General features: G+C 34.8%; 1 protein-coding gene across 3 annotated transcripts in view; it reads left to right on the forward strand.

The window, feature by feature from the left end:
- IQCB1 (IQ motif containing B1) overlaps window positions 1-27,400 on the forward strand; it is a 59,083-nt gene that overhangs the window by 3,648 nt on the left and 28,035 nt on the right. For 2 of the 3 annotated variants that reach the window (XM_026494544.4, XM_048215118.2), the window contains 8 exons: window positions 1,193-1,304; window positions 1,746-1,908; window positions 3,832-3,961; window positions 7,654-7,747; window positions 10,315-10,414; window positions 14,400-14,578; window positions 16,324-16,433; window positions 17,038-17,147. In XM_026494544.4, coding sequence (XP_026350329.2) covers window positions 1,205-1,304; window positions 1,746-1,908; window positions 3,832-3,961; window positions 7,654-7,747; window positions 10,315-10,414; window positions 14,400-14,578; window positions 16,324-16,433; window positions 17,038-17,147 — 986 coding nt within the window. In that variant the 5' untranslated portion in view covers window positions 1,193-1,204. Of the gene's footprint in view, window positions 1-1,190; window positions 1,305-1,745; window positions 1,909-3,831; window positions 3,962-7,653; window positions 7,748-10,314; window positions 10,415-14,399; window positions 14,579-16,323; window positions 16,434-17,037; window positions 17,148-27,400 lie in introns of all 3 variants that reach the window. The other variant, XM_057306676.1, reaches the window with a different exon arrangement.

Genomic DNA, 27,400 nt, shown 5'->3' on the forward strand with positions numbered 1-27,400 from the left:
TCAAGCTTTATTTTTCTTATCTGTAAAATGAGATGATTACAGGCTCTACTTCATACTCCTATTGTGAGGATTAAATAAGATGATGTATATAAAAGCATTTAGCACTGTGCTTAGTTCATAATAAATACTTAACTTAAATATTTATTATAAGTAAAGATTGTACTTTTTATTAAATAATGATATCTTTGAGCTTTGAATGCCTTAAAATTTTTTATAAAGTTTTTTTAATTAATTCTATTTTTAATTTTTTATTTAATTTTAAGATAATCAATTTTGTTTACTATGCTATTTATAAACAAGCTTTTGTTGTCTTATAATTACATTTCATTTCTGAGTTGTGTGTTAGGGATCCCTCAGGTTCAGTGATTCACTGGGAAGGCTCACAGTTCCTAGGATATAGTCATATTCGTGGCTGTGATTTATTACAGCAAAAGGATACAAAGCAAAATCAACAAAGAGAAAAGGCAAATGGGGCAAAATCCTGAGGAAAATAGGTGCAAACTTCCAAGAATCTTCTCCTAGTGGATTCATATAGGACACACTTAATTCTTCCTGTAATGGAATTCTGACATTTTGAAGTGTTGTCTACCAGAGAAGCTCACCAGAGAGTCAGTGACAAAGGTCTTTATTGAAAGATGGTTATGTACGTATCCTCTACCAAGTATCAGAATTTCAAACTTCTGGAAGGAAAACAGACATCTGCATAAGCCACATTATTTTCACAAACACTTTAGGCAGTGAACCACTCTTATTAGGGAATGGTGGAAACCCTTCTGAAATCCAAGTTCCTAGGCACCAGCCAGGGGCCAATCTTGTCTCAGGCCTATGTTAGCTCTTTTTTGCACTCAGTGTCTCTTTTATGATAAAGTAATTTCTATCCCAGGATTATTGTGCAGATTAGAAAGAGTGAATGTGGAGCACCTAGCATTATTCCTGACTCTTAGTACACAATAAATAATATGTGCCGTAGCTGTCACAGTAAAGTAGAGGAGTCTCTAGCTCTTTTAGAGGTATTCTAGTTAGAAAAACCAGAGTCTGCTATAAGGAAGAAATTGAAAAAAATCAACCCTTCACTTCTCAAAGCAAGCAAAGCTAAAGTTTTATTTATATTGAAACTTTTGCAAACATTATTTAGGGAGCAAATATTTTAGGACTGTTTGACCTTTATCTTTCTGATTCTGTTAAAATATAGGTAATGTAAGAAATGAAGCCAATAGGTACAGACCCAAGGATCTTATCTCTAGCTGCTGAAGTTGCAAAAAGTCCTGAGCAGAATGTCCCTGTTATACTGTTGAAGTTAAAAGGTAAGAAAATCTTGGGGCACCTGGGTGTACAGTCACTTGAGCATCTGACTCTTGGTTTCGACTTAGGTAGTGATGTCAAGGTCGTGAGATTAAGCCCTGCATTGGGCTCTGCATTCAGCACAGAGTCTGCTTAAGACTCTTTTTTTCTGTCTCCCTCTGCTCCCCTCCACCAAGTAAATACATAAATCTTAAAAAAAAAAAAAAAAAAGTAAGAATCTTTTCGTGATTGGCTAACATTGTTTAAGTAATAAAATAATTCCATCATGAGTATAGTTTTGGCATTTGTATCTAATTTGCTCAGAGAAATTTTAACATTGTGATAAAGCAGTGATTCTTTTTTCTTTTTAAAAGTATTTTTAGTTATTATTCAAACTGTAAAAATGCAAAAGCTCTTGGATTTATTGAGCAAAAATAAGTATATCTTATTTCCTTTTGCCTTAGAAATAATAAACAACACACCTTTAGGAAGCTCAGAGTTGAAGAAAATCAAACAAGATATATATTGTTATGACCTCATTCAGTATTGCCTTTTGGTGCTCAGTCAAGATTGTTCTCGAATCCAGGGAGGTTGGAGTACAATTTCCCAGCTTACACAGATATTAAGGTAAAATGAAGCAATAAGTCCACTTGTTCTTGAGGGATGTAGTAGTAGATTCTTATTTATAACATTTGCTTCTTTTTATTCATCTGGTTTATAAGCACTGGCAATCTTCTGTGTGGTAGGTTATGGCTGTACTTTTCCTTCATACTATATATTATTGTTTGTAACTATACTTGTGAGTATTTCACTGTCTAAAATTTTGCAGCATAAGTCCTATGAAGATGATGATCATGTCTTCGGCTCACCACTCAGTCTACATACCTAACAGACTCTTTATTGACTAAAGAATATATGAAGAAATGAAGATACTAAGGCACTGGCTCTATGCTGGAAAAACTTACAGTAGAGATGAGATGACAGTCATGTGACTTTATCCTACAAGGCTGAATGAAATAGGTGTGAAATGAAAGATATAAGCAAAGTACTACAGGAGAACAGATGTAGAAACTAGTTGTTCCATGTTGTATTGATTTAGTTATCTCAATTGTGTATTTCATTAGGTAACCCAAATTCTGTAAATAAAATTTAGAAGAAGCATGTACTGACCTACTGCCATGCTAGAAGTTGAGAGAAAAGATCAAAATCGTTTATTTTTAAAAGAGGCAAAAAAATAAATAAGTAAACCAGTTATTCTCAGTGCCTAAGCTACTTCCTAATTAAGTAGCTAAAAGTATGCAGTACTAATTGATCTTACCTTTCAAAACTGCTATTCCTAATTTGTTACTACATAAAGGCCAGATTGAAGGTGTATAGTTAGAAAAAACAATTAACAAATGCACATAATGTTCTTTTTTATACTTTAATTTTCAAGATCATTTCCTTAAGTAAATAAAGCCTTTGTTTTGATTAGATACATTGGTTCATGAAAATATTGATTGAGTAAGGCTCTCTGGGGTAGAATCCAAGTCTTAAGAAATCCCCATGTTTGTGAATGTACAAAAAAATATAATATTTATTAATGTTCACAATCAAAATAGACACTCTTAAATAACTTTAGGAACCAAAATAAAAAGAGAAACTAATATATGTAAGCATTTGTCCATTAACTTTAGGACTGATGTGCAAAAAAAAAAGTACATTGATCATTCGCCAGTTAAGTTTTTAGCATACTCGTGCATTGTCACTATTGCTTATCAGTGTCTTACATTATGTTAAAAAGTGTCTGACAGCAATGTTTACTAATTAGAGACCATTCTTGGGTTGGGGACTTATTAGTATTAGTCTACACAAATACTTTTTATTATCGAGGGGTTTGAATATACCTATTTTATATCTGGGGAGTGACTTTTATGTGCAGTTTCAAGAGGATTCTTTTCTCTAAAATGACTTTCTCTCCTTTAATGTAAATTACAAAATGTTCCTAATAGAGCTAGGTTTTTACTGTTTACTCCTCTGCAATAAGGAATATGTAGTCAGATATTTTGCAAACTTTAAGAAAATAGATCTGTTGGAGAGTAGAATTGGTATTAGAGTGTTTGATTTCTTAATCTGTCTTTTGTAGACTAATCCTACCCTGGTTATTTTTCAGCTATCAGAGGTCTAAAAGTTATCAGTTAGCACAAATGTTTTTCATGAATTAGCCTCCCAAGATACTGTATTGCTTTTAAAGTGTTTGTAGCTTGTTCACTGAAAACTTGCCTCATTTCTCTTTGTTGTGAGTCAAGTGTATTTTGTTTCCTGAAAGGTTGACAAGTAGGTTTTTAGGACATACGAGTCCTAGCTCTAAGTACAGGCAAAGTCCACACTACTTACTTTTCTAGAAAGTTGTAATGCTAATTTTCCAGCAGAAGTTGTTTTTTGGCTTGGCAACAAAAGAGATAACTAAAAATTCTCATTAAGGCACAATGTTGTCTATAGAAGCTCTAGCATTCAATTGAAATTCATAATTAACACAAACTGAGTCACAGACTTGTGCTCTTATTTCAGCCATTGCTGTGTGGGCTTGGAGCCAGGAGAAGACGCAGAGGAATTTTACAATGAATTACTCCCATCAGCTGCAGAAAATTTTCTGGTTTTGGGGAGGCGATTGCAAACATGTTTCATCAATGCAGCTAAGGTATATGTGTTTATTTAGTGTTTTAGTAGCCAAAATTCTTAAGAAGATGCTCCACATTATTTTTCATATGTGCAGTATTTGGCTGAAAGCACAATTAGAGTAGTGGATTCAAACATTTTTAAAATTACAACCAAAAATAATCTCTAGGTGTGAAATTTTGAAGTGCTGGCCGAAGCATACCGTATGACTTTTTGAAGGATCTGCCTTGCTTCTTAACTTTGAGCAGCACCCATAGACATTTATTTCTATAGCATCTTCCTAAAACATACCTTCCACTTAAATTAAGAGTAAAGTATTGTTCTGTGGCCGAGCACTTTTCTAATAGCTTCAGTGGCAAAGAACAATAAAAGTGAACTTTCTATTTGATCTTTCAGATCTTCTGCAGTTGAAATATTTCAACCCAAACATAGGGCTTGTTCAATCCAACAAGCATTTCTTGGGTGGATTATGCTAGATGCTATATGTACTGTCCTTTTTTTAAAATTTAAACCTATGAGTTACTTAGAAGTATGTTGCTTAATTTCCAAATATTTGAGAATTTAAAAAAAGTTTTTATTTAAATTCCAGCCAGTTAACATGCAGTGTAATGTTCGTTTCAGGTGTACAATTTAGTGATTCCACACTTCCATACAACACCTGGTGCTCATCACAAGTGCATTCCCTAATCCCCATCACCTATTTAACCCATCACCCATCCTCCTCCCCTCTGGTAACCATCAGTTTGTTCTCTATAGTTAGAGTCTGTTTCTTGGTTTGCCTCTCTTTTTTCCCCTATGCTGGTTTGTTTTGTTTCTTAAATTCCACATATGAGTGAATTTTCTTGTTTTATTGTTACCAATTTCAACCTTAATTCTCTTGTGGTCAGATAACATACTCTGTATCATTTCAATCCTTTGAAATTTTTTCTGACTTGTTTTATGGCCCTTTTATCTTGGTGTACGTTTCATTACAAGCTGTCTTTCCTTTGCACAGTGCCATCTTAACTGAAACTCATGCATATCACAAATTTTAATATGCACAAGTTTCATTTAACATGGTACCATGCAAAAAGCAAGGACTGCCTGTATACTTGAATGTGAACTCTGCATTTGTTGTGTGGAATAATGTTCTGTGAATGTCAAATAAATTTGCTTGTAGAACCTATAGGAATCATAAGTTTACAAGGCTGAAATTCCTTTATCTTGTAGTAGTTCTTGGCTATGTATACATTTGGTCCTGCTGCTATATTAAAGGTTGAGCAGATTCACAACTTTTGTGAATTATGAAGAGAAATAACTAAGACATTATGGGGTATTAAATTCCACTTGAGATGCTCTAAGTATATAAGGAATAGACACAGTCTTGTACTTAATGCCTAGGCTAATAAAGTAGACAAGACCTTCAGATATTTCTTATAGAAAACCTAAGATAGATATATCTTTAATTCAAAAAAACAACAAATTAAAAAATTATGAGTGCAATGGAATGAGACATACAATATGGATAAGATAGTAATTTGAGTATAAGAAGTATTGTTGGCAGGGAATTAAACTTAGCAGTAGAGTGTAGGCTTTCTATGTAATAGGTCACAAATTCTTCCAGTATCTCCATTGGCATTTTGAGGGATGTTAGTGTTAAATAAATTTTGCATATTTCTAGGTTTAATTAATTCAAGTTAATTAAAGTGACATGAACTATGGGAATTTGTATTCGACTTGATTTCTTTTCCTGGCTGTGCCACAAACTAACTCTGGGTTCTTAGGCAAATCACTTGATTTCACTGTACCTCAGTTTCCTCCTTTGTAAAATGATTTCTATCTCATGAATAGCTCAGACCATTAAGACAGCTTTATATTTTCTTCAGAGTACTTTTTTTAATATTAAGGGCAATAGTAATTACATTCTTTTCATTTATATAGTCCTTTAATAATATCTACCTGTTCTTTATTATGGTATTTGTATAGAGACTAAAAAATTTTTTAGTAATACATCAAAGGGAGTAAACCAGTTACAGAAAAAGAGGTCACTTTACCACAGGGCAAAATTAAAATAGGGTTGAAGATTACAAGAAAACTGAACTTAATAGTTTTATCTACCTAGGTGTTTACCAATCAAAAAATTTTTTTAGTTAGCTAGCATAAAGATAGTAGATCACATGATGGGACATACATAGGATGATCAGGCCTAAACTGTAATCTGGTTAAAGTATACACATACATATATATGCATACATGTGTACGTATGTATATATATACATTCTTACATTTATCCATAAGAAAAATACCTGTCCAAAAATTTTGAAGTGATTTAAGGGTAAATTTTCTTAGCCAGTCTCAGAAGCCATGAGTTTATGGGTGTCATTATCTAATGTGTTTTTAAGGAAGATAGGAAGTCTAGGAGTCCAGCACTATCCTTTGAGATTGACAACAGTGAAGACATGACAACCATGCTCTTTCTGCTGTGTCTTTTGGTGAAACTGGCAAAGGCACTTTCCTGGACTAAAGGAATTCTTGATCTAATGTGACACTTCTTTCTTTTTTGTTTTCTGGGTTTTTTTATTGTTGTATTTAAGTTAGCATGTGTCTGTTTAAGCACCTACCTAATCCTGTGCTAAAATAATAGGAAGAAAATATTTTTATGATTATGAAGAATAATCATTGTAGTCATAATGTTTTTGCTGTTGTCATCATTACTTTTGTGCTAGAGTACAAACATTTAAGAAATGGATAAAACTGGTGGCCTTTATACAACTTTCCACTGAAGTCACATGGCCAATAAGTGACATAATTGTGAACAAAATCTGCTTCTTATTTGCCACTGTGACACATACTCTAATCCAGAATAATTTCTCACTCTACTTTCCAGAAAGGGAGTAGAAGAAAAAAATTATTTATTTGTTGAATAAATACTGATTGAACATTTATTATGTCAGAACTGTCTTAGACACTGAGTATATAGTGGAGAGCTAAATAACATGGTCCCTGCTCTCATGGAGTCATAGATTAGAAGTTGTAACTGAAATGCACTAATAATAATGCTTTACATGCTGACACGTTTGCACGGAGCAATGATTTTCAACCCTGGCTGCATAACCAAATCACCCACCTAACTTTATAAAAATACAGATGTCCATACTTTGACTTTGGAGATTCAAATTCAGTATGTGGGTTAAAGCCTGTACATGGGTATATTTAAAAAACAAACAAACTGGTGATGGGTGTTAAGGAGGGCACGTATTGCATAGTGCACTGGGTGTTATATGCAAGTAATGAATCATGGAACTTTACATCAAAAACTAGGGGTGTACTCTATGGTGACTAACATAATATAATAAAAAATATTATTAAAAAATAAAAAAAATTTAAAAAATAAACTAGCTTAAACGAAACAACAACAACAACAACAAAAACCTCCATGGTGATTTTGATGCATAGCTAGTGTTGAGAAATCCTAGTATATCAACTTGTAGTTCTTAAACTATTTATGTTGTCTCATTTGACCTCTGGATAACAACCATTTCTCTAGTAAGTAGAGTAGGTGGGACTAGCCTGTAACACAAATTTTATAAATTAAGAAACTAAAGGCTACAAGATCATGAATAGCTAAGTAAGATCCAGGAACCAGGTCCTCTGACTCCCCAGAGAGAAGTTTCCCTTCTTTTTTAAATAAAGCAATTGCAGAAAAGTAAATTGGGTTTGTGTGTGTGTATTAAGGGTGAAGAAAAAGATGAATTACTTCACTCTTTCCAAATTGTGACTGATTCTCTCTTCTGGCTCTTGGGAGGCCATGTTCAACTCATCCAAAATGGTAAGAGAAAAGATTTTTAAGATAACTGATAATTATTGTAAGGTACCTGCTAACAACTTGATTTTTTTTTTCTAAAAATAAATATATCATTAACTATACGGATAACCACAGTTAAATGAAACTACACTGAAACAATCCCACACACAAAAAATAAAAGCCCATTTGGACATTTCGGCTTTAAATAGCCAACATTGACAATGTGAATATTAAGGAGAAAATTGCTTACATATAATTTTCTTCTTAGCTTTTTCTATTTTAGCAAATCCTAGATAAGGATTAATGATAATTTTAACAATTTAGTTTAGGGAGAAAATTTTTCAAAGTGCCAAAGATTGCACCTGTATTTTAGATTTACTGTGAGAGAAATCCCTATGTACAGAATAGATATGACTTAATTCATAGCCTAACTATTCATGTAAGAGTAAGCTTCTATATATTGATATTTTTCCTGAACTTGAAAGTTACAGGATATTTCTACACTTACATTGAGAAATATAAATATGCATTAGTTTTTTTTTTAAAGATTTTATTTATTTGAGAGAGAGAGAGAATGTGTGCACAAGAGAGGGTGAAGGGGCAGAGGGAGAGGGAGAAGCAGGTTCCCCACTGAGCAGGGATCCTGACGCAGGGCTTGATCCCAGGACCCTAAGATGGTTAACCATTTGGTTAAGAGTCTGCCTTGAGCTCAGGTCATGATCACATATGAAATGTAGATGTCAAAAATTCAAACCTGAATCATTTTGATGCCCCATCTCCAATTACCAATTTATAGAAGGTCAGAGAAACATTAAATTATACCCCACGAATGCAATTACCAAAACTAGCTTGTGGGAAGCTCACAGGACAATTGACATAGTTTTGTCAACAAATGTAAGAGGGGAAAAAAGGAGGAATCCATAGATTAAAAGAAATTTGAAAGATAACTAATTACAATGTATAATATGTGCAATGGGTGGATCTTATTTGGATCTTGATTCAAACAAACTTAAAAATCTGCAAAACATTTGGGAATTGGAGCACTGACTGAATATTTGATAAAATTAAAGAATCATATATAGGTTAGATAATATGTTTTATTTTTTAATAATTCATATCTTTTGGGAGTATAAATTGAAATACTTGTGGATAAAATAATTTGATATCTTGGATTTGCTTCAAAAGAAAATGGGGGGGGGGGGGCTAGAAGTGAATGGGCTAGGTGACATGATTGGCCGTAAGTTGATCACTGTTAAGATTGAATGGTACATTCAGAGTCATGATATTATTCTCTCTTGTGTAAGTTTGAAGAGTTCGTTATAAAAAGTTTAAATGGGCAAAAGTATCAGTTTTTGTTTTGGGGACCAAATAGTTATTTGACACCCATTAAAACAAATACATTTGTAAAACAGAATAGGGGCTCCAAAAATAAGTTATTTAATAATATAAAACAAACATTGTAAAAATAAAATGGAATGACTGTTTAATAAATTGTTTTAGCATAACTTTTTCCAATATAGAAAAGAAGATAAACATATATATAGTACATACTGCATGAGTTCAGTGAATTCAGAGTTTAAAAAGTTACTAATAAAACATCTTTAAGTAGACAAAAATGAAATAATATACTTATCCCAGTTATAAAAAAGAATTTTTTTTTTACTACTGAAGTAATAGAAAATAAGAAGCCATAGAAATATTTAAAGGTAGTGGAATTGATATTTTTGAAGTTACAAAAATGATGTTTAGTAAAATATTGAAATATTGGACTCTGTAAATAGAAGAGTAATTAATATGTGAAAGAAATCAAGTGTGTTCTCTAAGGAGAGAAATAAGAAGAGTGAAGTTTCATGGAAGCTAGGATAGTATTCACAGGGTGCCTTGCCTGCACACCTGCTCCCACTTTAATTAAAATTCTGATCAGTTAATGCACAAGGGAATAGAAACTGACATTTACCCGGAACCTACCCTGTTCTAGGACGTTCTGCAATAGTCTGTGAGAAAGCTATTCTAGCTTTATAGATAAAGAAATGGGTGTTCTGAAAGGTGAAGCAACTTGCAGAAGCATCCAATGTCAGGTCTTCATAACAGGCTGCTCAGAGCCTAAAAATTACAAACCAGTAAAAACAAATGTTGTTTTGTAACTAATAATCTCATTATTATTTAAGACAAAATATTAGCAAACATGGTACATTATATAAAATAATTCGTGTCTAAGGATGTAAGCCACTATTTACAGTCATATGTACCATTTCCATTCTTCATATTATCTCTTAACAGGAAATTTCATTTTATTCACTGAAATTTATTGCTAGAAAGGGATTCAAATTTAGGATATGTTTCGTTTCTTATTTAATGGGAAATAACAATAGAGTCTTAGCTTAGAATTTGTGGATGCTATTTATATCTTTCATAAAATGGAACGACTTATTTATGGTTACTTAAACTGCCCATCTTAAAATCTTTATTGTAAAGTATACAAAAACAGGAATGTTAGCAGAAATGGTCATGCTTTGATTTGGTTTTGAAAGGACAAATAAATCCCAATTGTATCATAGGCTCTTTTAATTTTAATTTTTTTTCTCTTTTAGTCCTACAAAGTGATCATTTCTTGCACTTACTGCAAACTGACAACATTCAAATAGGATCTACAGTCATGACTATGCTACAGAACATACTACAGATTAACAGGTGATTTGGTTTTACAAAGTATTTATCAAAGTATTTATAATTTTTAACTTTTGGTTCAGAAGCATTACCAGTTTTATTCCAGTTTTGCTGAAGTCATCAATTACATATAACTTGGACATGATACTTCAAGAGCTCTGTTATTACCATTGTCTTTTAGAAAAGAATATAAAATACCATCAAAGACTGGAAATTTACTGTTGAATCGATATCTCAGAGCTTAAGATTTTAGACCGATCTCAGGCTTAGAGAAAAAATATGGTGATATCTGAAGAAAAATATTGAGATCACAATAAAAAATGCTTAATCATATATTATTTAGCAAACTGCAAGTTTACTATTATGCCAGGTCTTCAGAATGGCATAAAAGAACTAATGGGCAATTTTTCCAGGTTATAATGGAAAAAAGAGTATACACAGTTGTAACAATTGACTCTTCCAGTTCCTTATGGATTTATTAAGTATCTGTTATGTGCCAAGTATATGTCTGTCACTGGGTTCCCAAAGTTGACTAAGATATAAAACTTGCCTTCAAATAGCTTACAGTGTAGTGGAAGATACCAACCCATGAACATAATTATATTATAACATATTAAGTTAAAATTATAAAAGTTTGCACAAGTGTTAGAGGAGCTCCTATCCAAAACTGAGGGGTGAAACTTTAAAGTTGAAAAATTAGCCAGAGAGGAAAAAGAGAAAGCAGTATTTCTAGGCAGAGGTAACAATGTAAGCAAATGCACAGAGATAAGAAACAACATGCTGAGGATAAAAAGTGGGTACAATTCATCGTTCCTAACATTTAAAGTTTGACAAGTGGAGGTGGCTACCAAGTTCTGCAGACTTAAGTCATAAAGAGCTTATACGCTGTGTTAAGGAAATTAAATCTTATCCTGTAGGTAATGGGATCATTAAAATATTTTTAAAGTGGATAAAAATATTTTACGTAGATCACTCAGGTTATTATGTGGAGGAAGAATTTAAGGGGGACAAAACTCTAGACAAAGAAGGCAATTAGAGGAAGCAACTACAGTAATCCAAGTGAAGTAATAAAATCTTGGCCTTGTGCACTGGTACCAAATAGATTTTAAAACGAATGGATCTTAAAAACTAATGAATTAAAATCATCAAGATTTCACTTCCACTTGTGACTGAGATGGAATAATAGAAATGGATTTACCCTACTACCTAAGAACACAAAACAGGCAAAACACAAAACGATAGGTTGTTTTTTGTTTGTTTTTGTTTTTGTTGGTATTTGCTTCATGTTTTTATTTTCTAAAGAAATAAAACAGGACTGGTTGTATTTGAAACCCCACATTTACCACCCTCCCCCACCTCCCTGATACTATTCCTCTTCTGCCATTAGATAGGTTTCAGGAAACTGGACTTAATGAAAGGAAGTGAGGCCTAAGGAAAAGGAATGAATAAGGTGAACCTAACAATTTCTCTAACTCATAGCATCAAGAGGGTTCCAGACTGTGGCTCAGGGAGGGGTATCCTAGCCAGCCTGAGTTGAAGAGGTAAGTTGAGAGTATGGGGAGAACAAAACAGGTAGAATTCACAAGACAGAACATCAAAGAAAAGAGCTATATGCAGAGAGAGAACCCTAGAGATCAGAAAATCTCCTTTAAGTATTTGGTTGAGTACTGATTGGCACATACATGTAAGGAAACTACCCAATATTAAAGACAACAATAATCCAAAACAGTGAAAAGGAACAGTACCAGAAATTCACACAGAGCCAAGAATATTGCCTGACTCCAACAGCCAAAGCGGAAAACATCATGAATAATGGAACATTGAATAGTGTACTCAGGAAGGTTTCATCTCAGTACTGGGGGATAATTAGCACTAGATTGAGTGCTATTCTGGACCATCCAAACAAAATAAAAGCAGAACCCAAATGGGGCAAATTATTTCCAAGTAACTGCTCTGGTTTTTGAAACTGCCTTTATCTTAAAAATCTTTATTGTAAGGTATATGCAAAGGCAGGAAGTTTAGTAGAAATGGTTATGTGTTGATCTGGCTTTAAAGGGATGAGAAAATCCCACTTGTGCCATCATAGCATCTTTGCTTTGATCTTTTTTTTTTTCTCTTCCTTTAGTAATACAAAGTGATAGTTTCTTACAGTTACTACAAACTGAAAATGTTCAGATAGGATCTACCATTACAGCGATGCTATAGAACGTGATACAGATCAATAGGTGGCTTGGTTTTACAAAATGTTACTGATATTTTAGTTCTGGTCAGAAGCATTACTAATCCGATGCCAGTTTTACTAAATCATTGATTGTATGTGATTTGTATATGGAACTTGAAAATCTCTAACCAGAAGAAAACTCAAAAATATTTTTAGGAATACACAAATACATAGCACCGAACAAAACACACACAAAAAAGATGTTCAGCAACAGTCATTAGGGAGATACCACTATACACTTGTTAAATGGCTAAAATTTAATACACTGACCGAAGTCTTGACAAGAATATGGAGGAATCAAACACTGCTAGTCAGAGTGATAAAACTACAATCATTTTGGGGAGTAGTTTGACATTTTCTTACAAGTGTGTACCTATCATATTATCCATTCTACTTCTAGGTATTTACTCGAGAAAAATCAAAGCATATGTCCATACTAAGACTTGTATACAAATGTTAATAGCAGTTTTATCTGTAATAGCCAATGACTAGAAATGACTCAAATGTCCATTACAGGTGGATGAACTATGTGCTATATCCATACAATAGGCTACTACTCAGCAAAAAAAAAAAAAAAAAAAAAAAAAGGGAATGAACTATTCATACATGTGACAATACAGATGAATATCAAAATAATTGTGCTGAGTGAAAGAAGTCGGGCAAAAAAATACATACTATATAATTCCATTTGTATTAAATTCTAGAAAATGTAAGCTAATTTACAGTGATAGAAAGTGGATCAGTTGTCTGGGGTAGGCTGCCAAAGAGGTGAAGGAGGGGGAGACTACAATGAAGCACAAGGAAACTTTGTGGCACAATGGGTATGTTCCTTATCATGATATTGGTGGTAAAACGTGTCAAAACTAAAATTCTATTTAACTCAGTTATTAATGAAGGAATCAGTAAGATGTTTATGTAGGTTCAAAGGAGAATTTGAGGAGGGGTGTTTATAGAGTGGTTTGTTAAAGAAATGTAGAAATGAATTTGCTAATAGCTTAAAAACCTGATCGATGTCTTATAAAACAATAAAGAGTAACCTTTACAGTTACTTTTTCTACTGGATAAAATCCATTTGTATTGTTGAATAAGAATCTATTTGCATTGCTCTCAGATAGAATCATTGTTACTTGTTTTCTATAAGCCAACCTCTACCTTTACAGAATTGCAAAATATCCTAGCCAACGGTAAATACATAGTCAAGCAAATGTATACGTATTCCTTAGTGGGGGGTAAGTAAAAGATACTCAGTGATTTCTTTTGACTCTTTCTAAGTTCCAGGTAAGTTTTCATCACACGGTAACACAATACGATAGTTGCTAGTGTAATGAAGAAAATACCAAAGGAAAGGTAAATTCCTCCTGTGTTAAGTCCATTATAATTGAATATCTATAGCATTTTTGTCTTCATACATCATTAAGTAATGAACCACGTACCGTCTTGTGATTTTCCTCTTACTGTTGCTTTGAAGTTTTTGAATCATCTATTTTATATTTTGTACATTTATCTTTCCTCTGCAATTTGATTACAGGTTTTTCAAAGCATTTGGCTGCTTTGTATTCCTGTTTTACCTAGCATAGTGCCTTAGACACAGTAGAAATTCAGTAAATAGTAATTGATTTAATGTGATGTATTCTTGGAACTAAGCTGTATATTTAAAAAATGGGCTGTCTTCTTGAATCCTGGCACAGTTAGCCATCAAGTTGCTAGAACTTTTATGTTTAATTTTTTATGACACCTATGCATCCATCAGTAATGGTACATTCTTAATCTTTGTATTTTGTCTATTAGTGGTGATTTACTCAGAATAGAAGGAAAAACCCTGCATTCAATTTTAGATGAAGTTGTTTTCAAGCTTTTATCAACTCCTAGTCCAGTTGTAAGAAGTACTGCTACAAAGCTTCTACTGCTGATGACTGAATCCCATCAGGAAATTTTGATTTTACTAAGACTAAGTGCCTGCTACAAAGGTAGTGCATATATTCTTTCTTTTCTGGAGATTCTCAAAAAGAAATTTTTATTGATGGTTTATGGAAAACAGAATTCCTATATATTTTTAAAGTTTTTATTTAAATTCCAGTTGTTAACAGGCAGTGTAGTATTAATTTCAGGTACACAATTTAGTGGTTAAATAGTGATGGGGATTAAGGAGTGCACTTATTGGGATGAGCATCAGGTGGTGTTATGAAAGTGTGGAATCACTAAAATTCTTATATTTTGAAAAAGTCAATAACCAAAGTTTGCAGATAAAACCCTATTACAACAAATACCAATTCAGGAAAATGTCTTTATGTAATCAAGCTATCTTCATGTCTCAACAGATGACTTCTGGTACTTTGTTGATGAGGTTACAATGGATACTTACTCCTTCTCCCTCTGACCAAAAAAAAAAAAAAGTTGTATATTGAGTATACCATATAGTATAGTAAAATAATGACCAAAAAGACTGGTGACCTCAACAAGGTTAACTTTACTGGAGAAAATAGAGCTGTGCTTGAGAGATTGACAGCCCTTTTGATCTTACATTGATTAATAATTACTCTTCAGCTCTTTCACTGCTGTTTCTCAAAGCAAAAAATCTTCCTCACCTCCAAAATCAAATGTGTATACTCACTAATACAGGGCCATATTATGTGGAAATTTTTAAAGATTAGAACATTACATTATGATGCATTTAGTACCTAAACTATTACAGAGGCCTTCAAAACATGCTTGATGATTTGGAAGGCACTATTTAGTAACTTACCCTGCATCAGTCATTAACTTTGAACATTATAATTATTTTATGTTTGGAATGGAGAGGGAAAGAAGGTGCCAGTAATAGAACTCTCTAATTGATATTGTGCCATACACATTTTTAAGTTCTGTAATTACATTTATTCTATAGAAATGTGAATTTCTAACAGACTTCATTATAAGGGAATTTAACCTGAATAATTTGTCTTCCTTTCTTTTCTCAATAGACCTTACTCAGTTTCCTCAAGATATTTTACAGTCATTAGTACTGCTGAGAACTTGAGTTTTGAAGGGAGTATAAAGGCATGGACAGATCCATATGGTGGCTTCCCCAATAATACACCCCAAGGGCATTTTACTTTATTTATATTGAATACATACAATATAATACATCATTTCAATGTGCTTAGAAATAGTACTTTATATCTTATACTACTACTGTGTTTTATTTTGGGATAAAAATGCAGTATTTGTAGCACTTCTCCTATAATAATTGCTCAGTAACCTATTGATTTGCCCCAAATTACATATAATACTATATATTTTTATTTAGTAATAACTTTCTTTAAGAATGACTAATAATCTATTTAAATGCTTCCACAGTGTAGGCATTTACTCGGCATGTTATTATCTTTTTAAAAATGTTTCAGTTTAAGATATTTATGTTCAAACAGAAAAAAAACTTTCTACTCTTTGACTTAAAACATTGATTCCACTTACCTTTTTTTAATTAAAGATATTGAGTAGACAGCCTTTGCATCAGATCCTACAAGTGAGCCCACAAAAACTCTTAGGACAGAGAAATATCTTAAAGACCTCAATCTAGAAGTCTTTGAGAAAAGGAAAAAGAAAAATCATCTGATTAATTTTGCTGTAATATTCATTTGTTTCTAAACCAAACTTTGTAACCTCTAATTAATACTGATTAGATTACAAATCATATTTTATTATTAAACGTACCTTTGTTATTCCATTTCAGGACTCAGAAATCTACTAAATAAATATGAGCCTGGGACAGAGTTTAGTCAAGAAATTGGACAACTCATTGCCCTTTTAACCCCTAAGGTCTATCAGGAAGTAGAAGAACAGGTAATAAATTATAAAAATATTTTGCATATTTGCTAACATCTCAATAAACATTTTAGTTTGAAAATACTGGAGAATGGTAGCCTCTTGAATCTTTTATTTGCTGTCTCTTCCCCTTTCTTTACTTATCTCCCCCCAACATTCAGAGCAGTCATAGTTTGATGAGGGAAGGGGTTTTTATAGAACAAATTTTTGACCCTAGAGCCTTTTTTCCTAGCCTGTTAAAGTTTTTCACCCCTTGAATGCTTGAATAAGTGAGGCGCAGCATAAGAAGTCAAGCAAAGAGGGTAAAGTGTTAAATAAGCAGAACTATAAAATCCTTATAAAAGGGGTGGAAGGGATATTAATAAAGGAGAATTCAGAGCTAATCAAACTATATCTGGAATACATTTTAGATATTTCCTGAGAGCCTAATGTATCTCCTTTGGGAGATCAGGTTTAATATTCTTAGACCTTACCTTTCCTGGACCTATGAAATTGTTGCCTCCTGCCCAGCTTATTAGAGATGAAGATTAATACTTGCCCAGGCCTGATATTTTAGGAGGTTAACTTCTAAAAAAGACTTTCATGGAGATGTCTCTAAATTAATTCTGGCCTTTAATTTCAGAAACTACATCAAGCAGCTTGCTTGATTCAAGCTTATTGGAGGGGTTTCCAAACTAGAAAGAGATTAAAGAAGCTTCCATCTGCTGTGATTACTTTGCAGAGGAGTTTCAGGTAAAAAGTTTTGGTGAGACGAATGATGATCTCAGAGGACACCTATATCTTATTACAGTATAGCGAAATAAAAACTTAGGATGTTTTCCCCCCAATTTTCTAATCCGTTTCTCTTTTTCTTTTTTTAATTGAAGTGTAGTTCACATAGAATATTATATAGGTGTCAGTTGTACAACAGTGATTCAACATTTATATACATTGTGAAATGACTATCACTCAGGATAAGTCTAATTATCAACTGTCACCATACAAATGTATTATAGTATTTTTTACTATATTCCCTATGCTGTACTTTACATCCTTGTGACTTACTTATTTCATAACTGGAAGTTTGTACTTCTTTCCACCTATTTTGTCCATCCCCCTACTCCTCTCCCCTCTGGCAACCACCAGTTTATATCTGTTTTTATATTTGTTTATATAGTTTACTTTTCTTTTCTTTTTTTTTTTTTTAAGATTTATCCACTTGTATAAAAGAAAGAGAGAGAAAGAGACAGTATGAGCAGGAGGGGCAGAGGGAGAGGGATGTCAGGCAGACTTCATGTTGAGTGCGTAGCCTGACACGGGGGCTCAATCTCACAACCCTGAGATCATGACCTGAACCGAAACCAAGAGTCGGACACTTAACTGACTGCACCACCCAGGTGCCCCTTTGTTTTGTTTTTTAGATTCTACATGTAAGTGTAGAATCATATGGCATTTGGTTTTCTCTGACTTAATTTCACTTAGCATAATTCCCTCTAGGTCCATCTATGTTATCACAAATGGTAAGATTTCATTCTTTTTTATGGCTGAGTAATATTCTACTGTATTTATACACCACATCTTCTCTATCCATCTATTGATGGACACTTAGGTTGCTTCCATATCTTGGCTATTGTAAATAATGCTGGAGTGAAGATGGTGTGTATATATCTTTTTGAATTAGTATTTTCATTTCCTTTGGATAAATACACATAAATGGATTTGCTGGGTAATAAGGTATTTCTATTTTTAATTTTTTTAGGAACTTCCATTCTGTTTTCCATAGTGGCTACATCAATTTACATTCCCACCAGCGGTTGTACTAGGGTTCCGTTTTCTTCACATCCTTGCCAATGTTTATTATTTCTTGTCTTTTTATATTAGCTGTTCTGACAGGTGTGAGGTGATAACTCACTGTGGTTTTGATTTGCATTTCCCTGATGATTAGTGATGTTGAGCATTTTTTATGTGTCTGTTGGCCATCTGTACATGTTCCTTAGAAAAATGTGTATTCAGGTTCTCTACCCATTTTTAAATTGAATTGTTTGGGGGTCATTTTTGGTGTTGAGTTCTTTATATATTTTGGATATTAACCCCTTATTGGATATAGCATTTGCAGATATCTTCCCCATTCTGTAGGTTGCCTTTTTGTTTTGTGGATGTTAAAGTTTGACATAGGCCCAGTAATTCGTTTTTGCTTTTGTTGCCCTGTCTGAGGAAACAGATCCAAAAAGTATTGCTAAGACTGATGTCCAAGAGTTTACTGCCAGTGTTTTGTTTTAGGAGTTTTATGGTTTCATGTCTTACATTTAGGTCTTTAATTTAGGTCTTTTAATTTAGGAGTTTATTTTTGTGTATGAGAAGGTGGTCCAGTTTATTCATTTTCATGTAGTTGTCCAATTTTCCCATCACCATTTGTTGGAGAGACTATCATTATATATTTTTGCCTCCTTTGTCATATATAATTGACCATATGTGGGTTTATTTCTGGGCTTTCTATTCTGTTCCATTGGTCTATATGTTTTTGTGCCAGTTCTATACTGTTTTGATTACTATGGCTTTGTGGTGTAGTTTGAAATCTGGGAATGTGATACCTCCAGCTTTGTTCTTTCTCAAGATTGGTTTGGCTATTCAAGGTCTTATGTGGGTCCATGCAAGTTTTAGGATTCATTTGTACTAATTCTGTGAAAAACGCCAATGTACATAGAGACTACATTGAATCTGTAGGTTTCTTTGAGTAGTATGAACATTTTAACAATATTAATTCTTCCAATCCATGGGCACAATATATCTTTTCATTTATTTGTGTCATCTTCAGTTTCTTTCATCAATGTCTTAGAGTTTTCAGAGTACAGGTCTTTCACCTCCTTGGTTAAGTGGACTCTGAGAAACAAACTGAGGGCTTCAGAGGGGAGGGGATGGGGGAATGGGATAGGCTGGTGATGGGTAGAAAGGAGGGCACGTGTTGCATGGTGCACTGGGTGTTATACGCAACTAATGAGTCATCGAACTTTACATCAAAAACCAGGGATGTACTGTATGGTGACTAACATAATATAATAAAAAAAATTATTATAAGAAAAAAAATTTTTTAAAAAAGAACAATGGAATAGGGAAGGGAAGCAGTGAGAATAAACTGAAATTTATATATAAAAAAAAGTTTATTCCTGTATTTTATTCTTTTGATACAATTGTAAATGGGATTGTTTTCTTAATTTCTCTTTCTGCTACTTCATTATTAATATATAGAAATACAACAGATTTCTATCAATTAATTTTATATCCTGCAAATTGACTAAAATCATTTATTCCAATAGCTTTTTGGTAGAATCTTTAGGGTTTTCTATCTGGGTGTTATACACAACTGATAAATTATTGAACGCTACATCTGAAACTAATGATGTACTATATGTTGACTAATTGAATTTAAATTTAAAAAAAAGAATCTTTAGGGTTTTCTTCTTTTTTTTTTTTTAATGGTAATGATCTGGTCTTTTTGCAGAAGACAGTTCTCTGTGGGTTTTTGAACTTCTTTTTTTTTTTATTATAATAATATTTTTTTATTATATTATGTTAGTCACCATACAGTACATCCCTGGTTTTTTATGTAAAGCTCGATGATTCATTAGTTGCACATAACACCCATTGCACCATGCAATACATGCCCTCCTTACTACCCATCACCAGCCTATCCCATTCCCCCATACCCCTCCCCTCTGAAGCCCTCAGTTTGTTTCTCAGAGTCCATAGTCTCTCATGCTTCATTCCCTCTTCTGATTACCCCCCCTTTCTTTTTCCTTTTCTTCTCCTACCGATCTTCCTAGTTCTTATGTTCCATAGATGAGAGAAATCATATGATAATTGTCTTTCTCTGCTTGACTTATTTCACTTAGCATTATCTCCTCCAGTGCTGTCCATGTTGCAGCAAATGTTGAGAACTCGTTCTTTCTGATAGCTGAGTATATTCCATTGTATATATGGACCACAACTTCTTAATCCAGTCATCTGTTGAAGGGCATCTCGGTTCCTTCCACGATTTAGCTATTGTGGACAATGCTGCTATGAACATTGGGGTGCATATGGCCCTTCTCTTCACTATGTCTGTATCTTTGGGGTAAATACCCAGTAGTGCAATGGCTGGAACATAGGGTAGCTCAATTTTTACTTTTTAAGGGACCTCCACACTGTTTTCCAGAGTGTCTGTACCAACTTGCATTCCCACCAACAATGTAGGAGGGATCCCATTTCTCCATATCCTCTCCAGCAATTGTTGTTTCTTGCCTTGTCTATTTTTGCCATTCTATCTGGCGTACGATGGTATCTTAGTGTGGTTTTGAATTGAATTTCTCTGGTGGCTAATGATTTTGAACATTTTTTCATGTGTCTGTTAGCCATTTGTATGTCTTCATTGGAAAAGTGTCTGTTCATATCTTCTGTCCATTTTATGATTTGTTTATTTGTTTCTCGTGTATTGAGTTTGAGAACTTCTTTGTAGATCTTGGATACTAATCTATTATCTGTAGTATCATTTGCAAATACCTTCTCCCATTTCGTGGGCTGCCTGTTAGTTTTTTTCACTGTTTCCTTGGCTGTGCAGAAGCTTTTAATCTTGATGAAGTCCCACAAGTTTATTTTATCTTTTGTTTCTCTTGCCTTTGGAGATGTGTCATGAAAAAGTTTACTTTGGCCGATGTCGTAGAGGTTGCTGCCTATGTTCTCCTCTAGGATTTTGATGGATTCCTGTCTCACATTGAGGTCTTTCATCCATTTAGAGTTTATCTTTGTGTATGGTGTGAGAGAGTGGTCAAGTTTCATTCTTTTGCATGTAGCTGACCAATTTTCTCAGCACCATTTATTGAAGAGACTGTCTTTTTTCCACTGGATGTTTTTTCCTGCTTTATCAAAGATTAGTTGCCCAAAGAGCCGAGGGTCCATTTCTGGGTTCTCTATTCTGTTCCATTGGTCTATGTGCCTGTTTTTGTGCCAGTACCATGCTGTCTTTGTGATCATAGCTTTGTAGTACAGCTTGAAATCCAGCATTGTGATGCCCCCAGCTTTGTTTTTCCTTTTCAACAATTCCTTGGCGATTCGGGGCCTTTTCTGGTTCCACACAAATTTAAGGGCTGTTTGTTCCAGTTCTTTGAAAAATGTCATTGGTATTTTGATCGGTTTGCATTGAAAGTGTGGATTGCTCTGGTTGCATGGACATTTTAACTATGTTAATTCGTCTGATACATGAGCATGGAATATTTTTCCATTTTTGTGTCTTCTTCAATGTCTTTCAAGAGTGATTTGTAGTTTCTGGAATATAGATCCTTTACGTCTCTGGTTAAGTTAATTCCAAGGTAACGTATGGTTTTTGGTGCTATTGTAAATGGGATGGATTCCCTAATTTCTCTTTCTTCAGTCTCATTATTCATGTATAGAAATGCAACTGATTTCTGAGCATTGATTTTGTATCCCGCCACATTACTGAATTGCTCCATAATTTCTAGTAGTTTGGGAGTGGATTCTTTTGGGTTTTCCATATGGAGTATCATGTCATCTGCGAAGAGAGACACTTCGACTTCTTCTTTGCTGATTTGGATACCTTTTATCCCTTTTTGTTGTCTGATTGCTGTTGCAAGGACTTCTAGTACTATGTTGAATAATAATGGCGAGAGTGGGCATCCTTGTCGTGTTCCTGATCTTAAGGGAAAGGCTTCCAGCTTTTCCCCATTGAGAATGATATTCGCTGTAGGCTTTTCATAGATGGTTTTTATGAGATTGAGGAACGTACCCTCTATCCCTACACTCTGAAGGGTTTTAATCAGGAAAGGATGCTGTATTTTGTCAAATGCTTTTTCTGCATCTGTTGAGAGGATCATATAATTTTTGGCTTTTTTTGGTTGATAAAATCTATGACACTGATCGATTTGTGAATGTTGAACCACCCTTGCATCCCAGGGATGAATCCCACTTGGTCATGATGGATAATCCTTTTAATGTACTGTTGTATTCTATTAGTAAGAATTTTGAGAATTTTGGCTTCCACATTCATTAGGGAAATCTGCCTGTAATTCTCCTTTTTGATGGGGTCTTTGTCTGGTTTGGGGATCAAGGTAATATTTTCCTCATAGAATGAGTTTGGTAGCTTTCTCTCTGTTTCTATTTTTTGAAATAGCTTTAGAAGAATAAGTATTATATCTTCTTTGAATGTTTGGTAGAATTCCCTGGGAAAATCGTCAGGCCCTGGTGTTTTGTTTTTTGGAAGGTTTTTAATGACTGCTTCAATCTCTTCATAAATAATTGGCCTGTTTAAAAAATCAATTTCTTCCTGTTTCAGTCTTGGTAGTTTATAGGTTTCCAGGAAGGCCTCCATCTCTTCCAGATTGCTTAATTTATTGGCATAAAGCTGTTGATAAAAGTTTCTAATAATCCTTCTAATATCATTGGTATTGGTTGTGACCTCTCCCTTTTCATTCATAATTTTATTAATTTGGGTCCTTCTCTATTCTTTTGGATAAGTCTTACCAGAGGTCTGTCAATGTTATTAATTCTCTCAAAGAACCAGCTTCTAGCTCTGTTGATCTGCTCTACTGTACTCCTGGTTTCTAATTGATTGATCTCTGCTCTAATCTTGATCACCTGCTTTCTCGTGCATGGATTAGGCCTGTTCCTCTGTTGCTGTTCCAGCTTCTTGAGGTGAGAATATAAAAACTGCATTTCAGATTTTTCTATTCTTTTGAGTGAGGCTTGGATGACTATGTATTTTCCCCTTAGGACTGCCTTTTCAGTGTCTCATAGATTTTGGACCGTTGTGTTTTCATTCTCGTTGGTCTCCATAAATTGTTTAAATTGATTTTTGATATCCTGGTTTATCGAATCATTCTTGAGCAGGATGGTTCTTAGTCTCCAAGTGTTTGAGTTTCTTCCAAATTTTTCCTTGTGGTTGAGTTCCAATTTCAAAGCACTGTGGTCTGAGAATATGCAGGGAATAATTTCAGTCTTTTGGTATCGGTTGAGGCCTGTTTTTTGACCCAGAACATGGTCTACTCTTGAGAATGTTCCATGGGCATTAGAATGAAATGAGTATTCTTTGGTTCTGGGGTGTAGTGTTCTGTATATATCTATGAGGTCCAACTCGTCTAGTATGGCATTCAAAGCTCTTGTTTCTTTGTTGATTTTCTGCTTAGGTGATCTGTCTATTGCTGATAGTGGAGTGTTGAGGTCCCCTGCTATTAACGTATTTTCATCTATATGTTTCTTTATTCTGCTTAAGAGTTGGCTTGTGTATCTTGCTACTCCCCTGTTGGGGGCATATATATTTATAATAGTCATATCCACTTGTTGAATACATCCTTTAAGAATAATATAGTGCCCTTCTGTATCTCTAACTATAGTCTTCAGTTTAAAATCCAATCTGTCTGATATAAGAATTGCTACCCCAGCTTTCTTTTGAGGTCCATTGGCATGAAAGATCGTATTCCATCCCTTTACTTTCAGTCTGGATGTATCTTTAGGTTCAAAATGAGTCTCTTGTAGACAGCAAATGGATGGGTCATGTCTTTTTATCCAATCTGCAACCCTGTGGTATTTTATGGGAGCATTTAGGCCATTTACATTGAGACTGATTATTGAGAGATACCATTTTAATGATGCCATGTTGCCTGTAAAGTCTTTGTTTCTATAGATTGTGACTTTCTGTTCTTTATCACTCTTGAGGCCTTTTTACTTTTATAGAACCCCCCCCTTAATATCTCCTGTAGGGCTGGTTTCGTGGTTACGAAATTGGTCAATGACTGGCAATTCTGGAAGGTCTTTATCTCTCCATCAATTCTGAATGACAGCCTTGCTGGATAAAGGATCCTTGGCTGCATGTTTTTCTCTGAAAGAGCTTTAAAAATGCCCCCAACCCTTTCTCTCATTCCAGTTCTGTGTAGGCAGGTCTGACGTAATTCTGATACCTTTTCCTTGGTACGTGAGAAATTTCTTTGCCCTGGCTGCTTTCAATACTGTATCCTTGGATCTAATATTTGCGAAATGCACTATGACATGACGTGGTGTAGGTTTGTCGTGGTTGAGCTTGGGAGGGGTCCTCTATGCCTCTTGGACACGAATGTTTGTTTCCTTTGCTAGATTAGGGAAGTTTTCAGCTACAATTTGTTCAAATATCTCTTCTAGACCTCTGTTTTTCTCCACCCTGTTGGGGATGCCGATGATTCTGACATTGGAACGTTTCATTGAGTCAGTAATCTCCCATAACCTACATTTCTGAGTGTGGATTTTTGAGTCCAGATTCTATTTTAGCTTTTTCTTCTACTAACCCATCCTCCAATTCGCTGATAACGTCCTTCTGCCTCATTCACCCTGGCCATCAGAGCCTCTAGTTTTGACTGCATTTGGCTCATAGAATTTTTAATTTCTGCCAGATTCGCTCTCATTTCCACCCTTAGAGATTCTATATTCTCATTAACATTTTCGTTAATACTTTTTTCAAGTCTACACATCATCTTGACCATTGTTACTCTGAATTCCATTTCTGATAATTTGGTTACATCCATATCCATTAGTTCTGTGGCAGAGGCCACAGACTCATTTTCTTGTCTTTGCTGGGGGGGATTTCTCCTTCTCGTCATTCTGATGAGGAGAAGTTGCGGTGTTGTCCAGAGCCCAAATTATTGACCAGGACCCAGGCAATGCGCCCTTGTTTTATAGGGACCTAGGGATGTGGGCTTCTTGAGTTTTCAGCCTGCCTTCTGTGTTCTGGGGGAGGGGCCTGCCGCGCCAATACTCAGGCAACCCTGTTTGGGTAGAGTCTCCGTGTTCCCTGCGAGGGGGGATGGGAATGGGCACATTGTGAGACGGTATTTCCAGGCTTTTGTTCTCTGGCAGCTTTCCCTGGTGGTTTGCTATGCCTCTTCTGAGAGTCAGAGCAGCAGAAGTCAAATCTCAGACTCTGTCTCAGAACTCTCCACTGGTGTTCTGGCCACTTTAACTCTGTTTCTGTTGGTGCTGCTCAACCCTGCAGCGTCCCGGGATGTGCGCCCCACAGCCGGTGTCCCAGACCTCACTTCCAGGGCCGGCACATCTCTGTCCTTTGTGTTTCTAACACCGCCAGCCTCCAGCCGCCCCCGCACGCTCTGGAGCTCCATTTCAGTGTGGTTCACGTGCACTCCAGAGCTCTGGTTTTCAGACTGGTCACGCACGTTCCCAGCTCATGGTCTCTGTCTGCTCTCTTGCGGGTGCCAGTCCGCGAGTCCGCCTGCTCCCCAGTGCAGGTGGCTACCGCTTCCCAGCGCCCGAACGTGGTGGCTCCCTCCCCCTTCCGTTTATCTTCCGATATCTGTGCGCGGCTTCATGGCTCCCCGCTTTGTACCTCAATACTCATCGCTGGAGATGTTCATTTGTAGACATCCAGATGTATCTTCCTGCATCTCAGGCTGATTCCGTGGATGTTCAGGATGGTCTGGTACCTATCCAGCTCGACTCAGGGGACCAGCTGAAAAAGGGGACCCCTACTTCTCCGCCATCTTAACTCTAGGGTTTTCTATATATAGTATTATCTTATGAGAAACAGTGATAGTTTGCTTCTTCCTTCCCAGTTTGGACACCTTTTATTTCTTTTTCTTGTTTGATTGCTGTGTCTAGGACTTCCAGAACTATGTTGAATAAACTGGCAAGAGTGGACATCCATGTCTTGTTCTTGATCATAGAGGAGAAGCTCTTGGTTTTTCACCATTGCATATGGTGTTAGCTATGGGTTTGTCAGATATGTCCTGTATTATTTTGAGGTATCTTCCATCTATACATACTTTATTGAGAGTTTTTACCATAAATGGCTGTTGAATTTTGCCAGATGCTTTTTCTGCATCTATTGAGATGATCATGTGATTTTTTTTTTTGTTAATATAGTGTACCATGTTGATTGATTTGTGAATATTGAACAGTCCTTGCATCCCTGGAATAAATCCCACTTGATCATGGTATATGATCCTTTTAACATATTGTTGAATTCAATTTGCTAGTATTTATTGAGGAATTTTACATCTGTGTTTATCAGGATTATTGGCCTATAATTTTCCTTTTTTGTAAAAGCGTCTTTGGTTTGTTATCAAGGTAATGCTGGCCTTATAGAATGAATTTGGAAGTGTTCCTTTCTCTTAAAATTTGTAGAGTAGTTTGAGAAGAGTAGATATTAACTCTCAAATGTTTGGTAGAATTCACCTGGGAACCCACTGATCCTGGACTTTTGTTTGTTGAGAGCTTTTTTGATTACTGATTCAGTATCATTATTAGTAATTGGTCTGTTAAGATTTTGTTTCTTCCTGATTCATTCTTGTAAAATTGCATATTTCATTTCTTATAAGTTGTCCAATTTGTTGGCATGTGATTTTTTGTAGTAGTCTCTTATTTTTTTATTATAATAATATTTTTTATTATATTATGTTAGTCACCATACAGTACATCCCTGGTTTTTTATGTAAAGTTCGATGATTCATTAGTTGCATGTAACACCCAGTGCACCATGCAATACGTGCCCTCCTTACTACCCATCACCAGCCTATCCCATTCCCCCATACCCCTCCCCTCTGAAGCCCTCAGTTTGTTTCTCAGAGTCCATAGTCTCTCATGCTTCATTCCCTCTTCTGATTACCCCTCTTTCTTTATCCCTTTCTTCTCCTACCAATCTTCCTAGTTCTTATGTTCCATAGATGAGAGAAACCATATGATATTTGTCTTTCTCTGCTTGACATAGTAGTCTCTTATAATCCTGTGTATTTCTGTGGTGTTAGCTGTAACCTCTCTTTCATCTCTGATTTTATTTATTTAGGCCCTCTCTTTTTTTCCTTGATGAAATTGGCTAAAGGTTGATTAATTTTGTTTAAATTTTCAAAGAAGCAGTTCTTAGTTTCATTGATCTTTTCCATTTTTTCTTTTTACTGTTTTATTTCTGCTCTGGTCTTTATTATTTTTTTCTTCAATTAACTATGGGCTTTGTTTTTCTTTTTCTAGTTCTTTTAGGTGTA

This window comes from Ursus arctos, unplaced genomic scaffold (genome assembly GCF_023065955.2).
Source record: "Ursus arctos isolate Adak ecotype North America unplaced genomic scaffold, UrsArc2.0 scaffold_4, whole genome shotgun sequence".
Classification (NCBI taxonomy): domain Eukaryota; kingdom Metazoa; phylum Chordata; class Mammalia; order Carnivora; family Ursidae; genus Ursus; species Ursus arctos.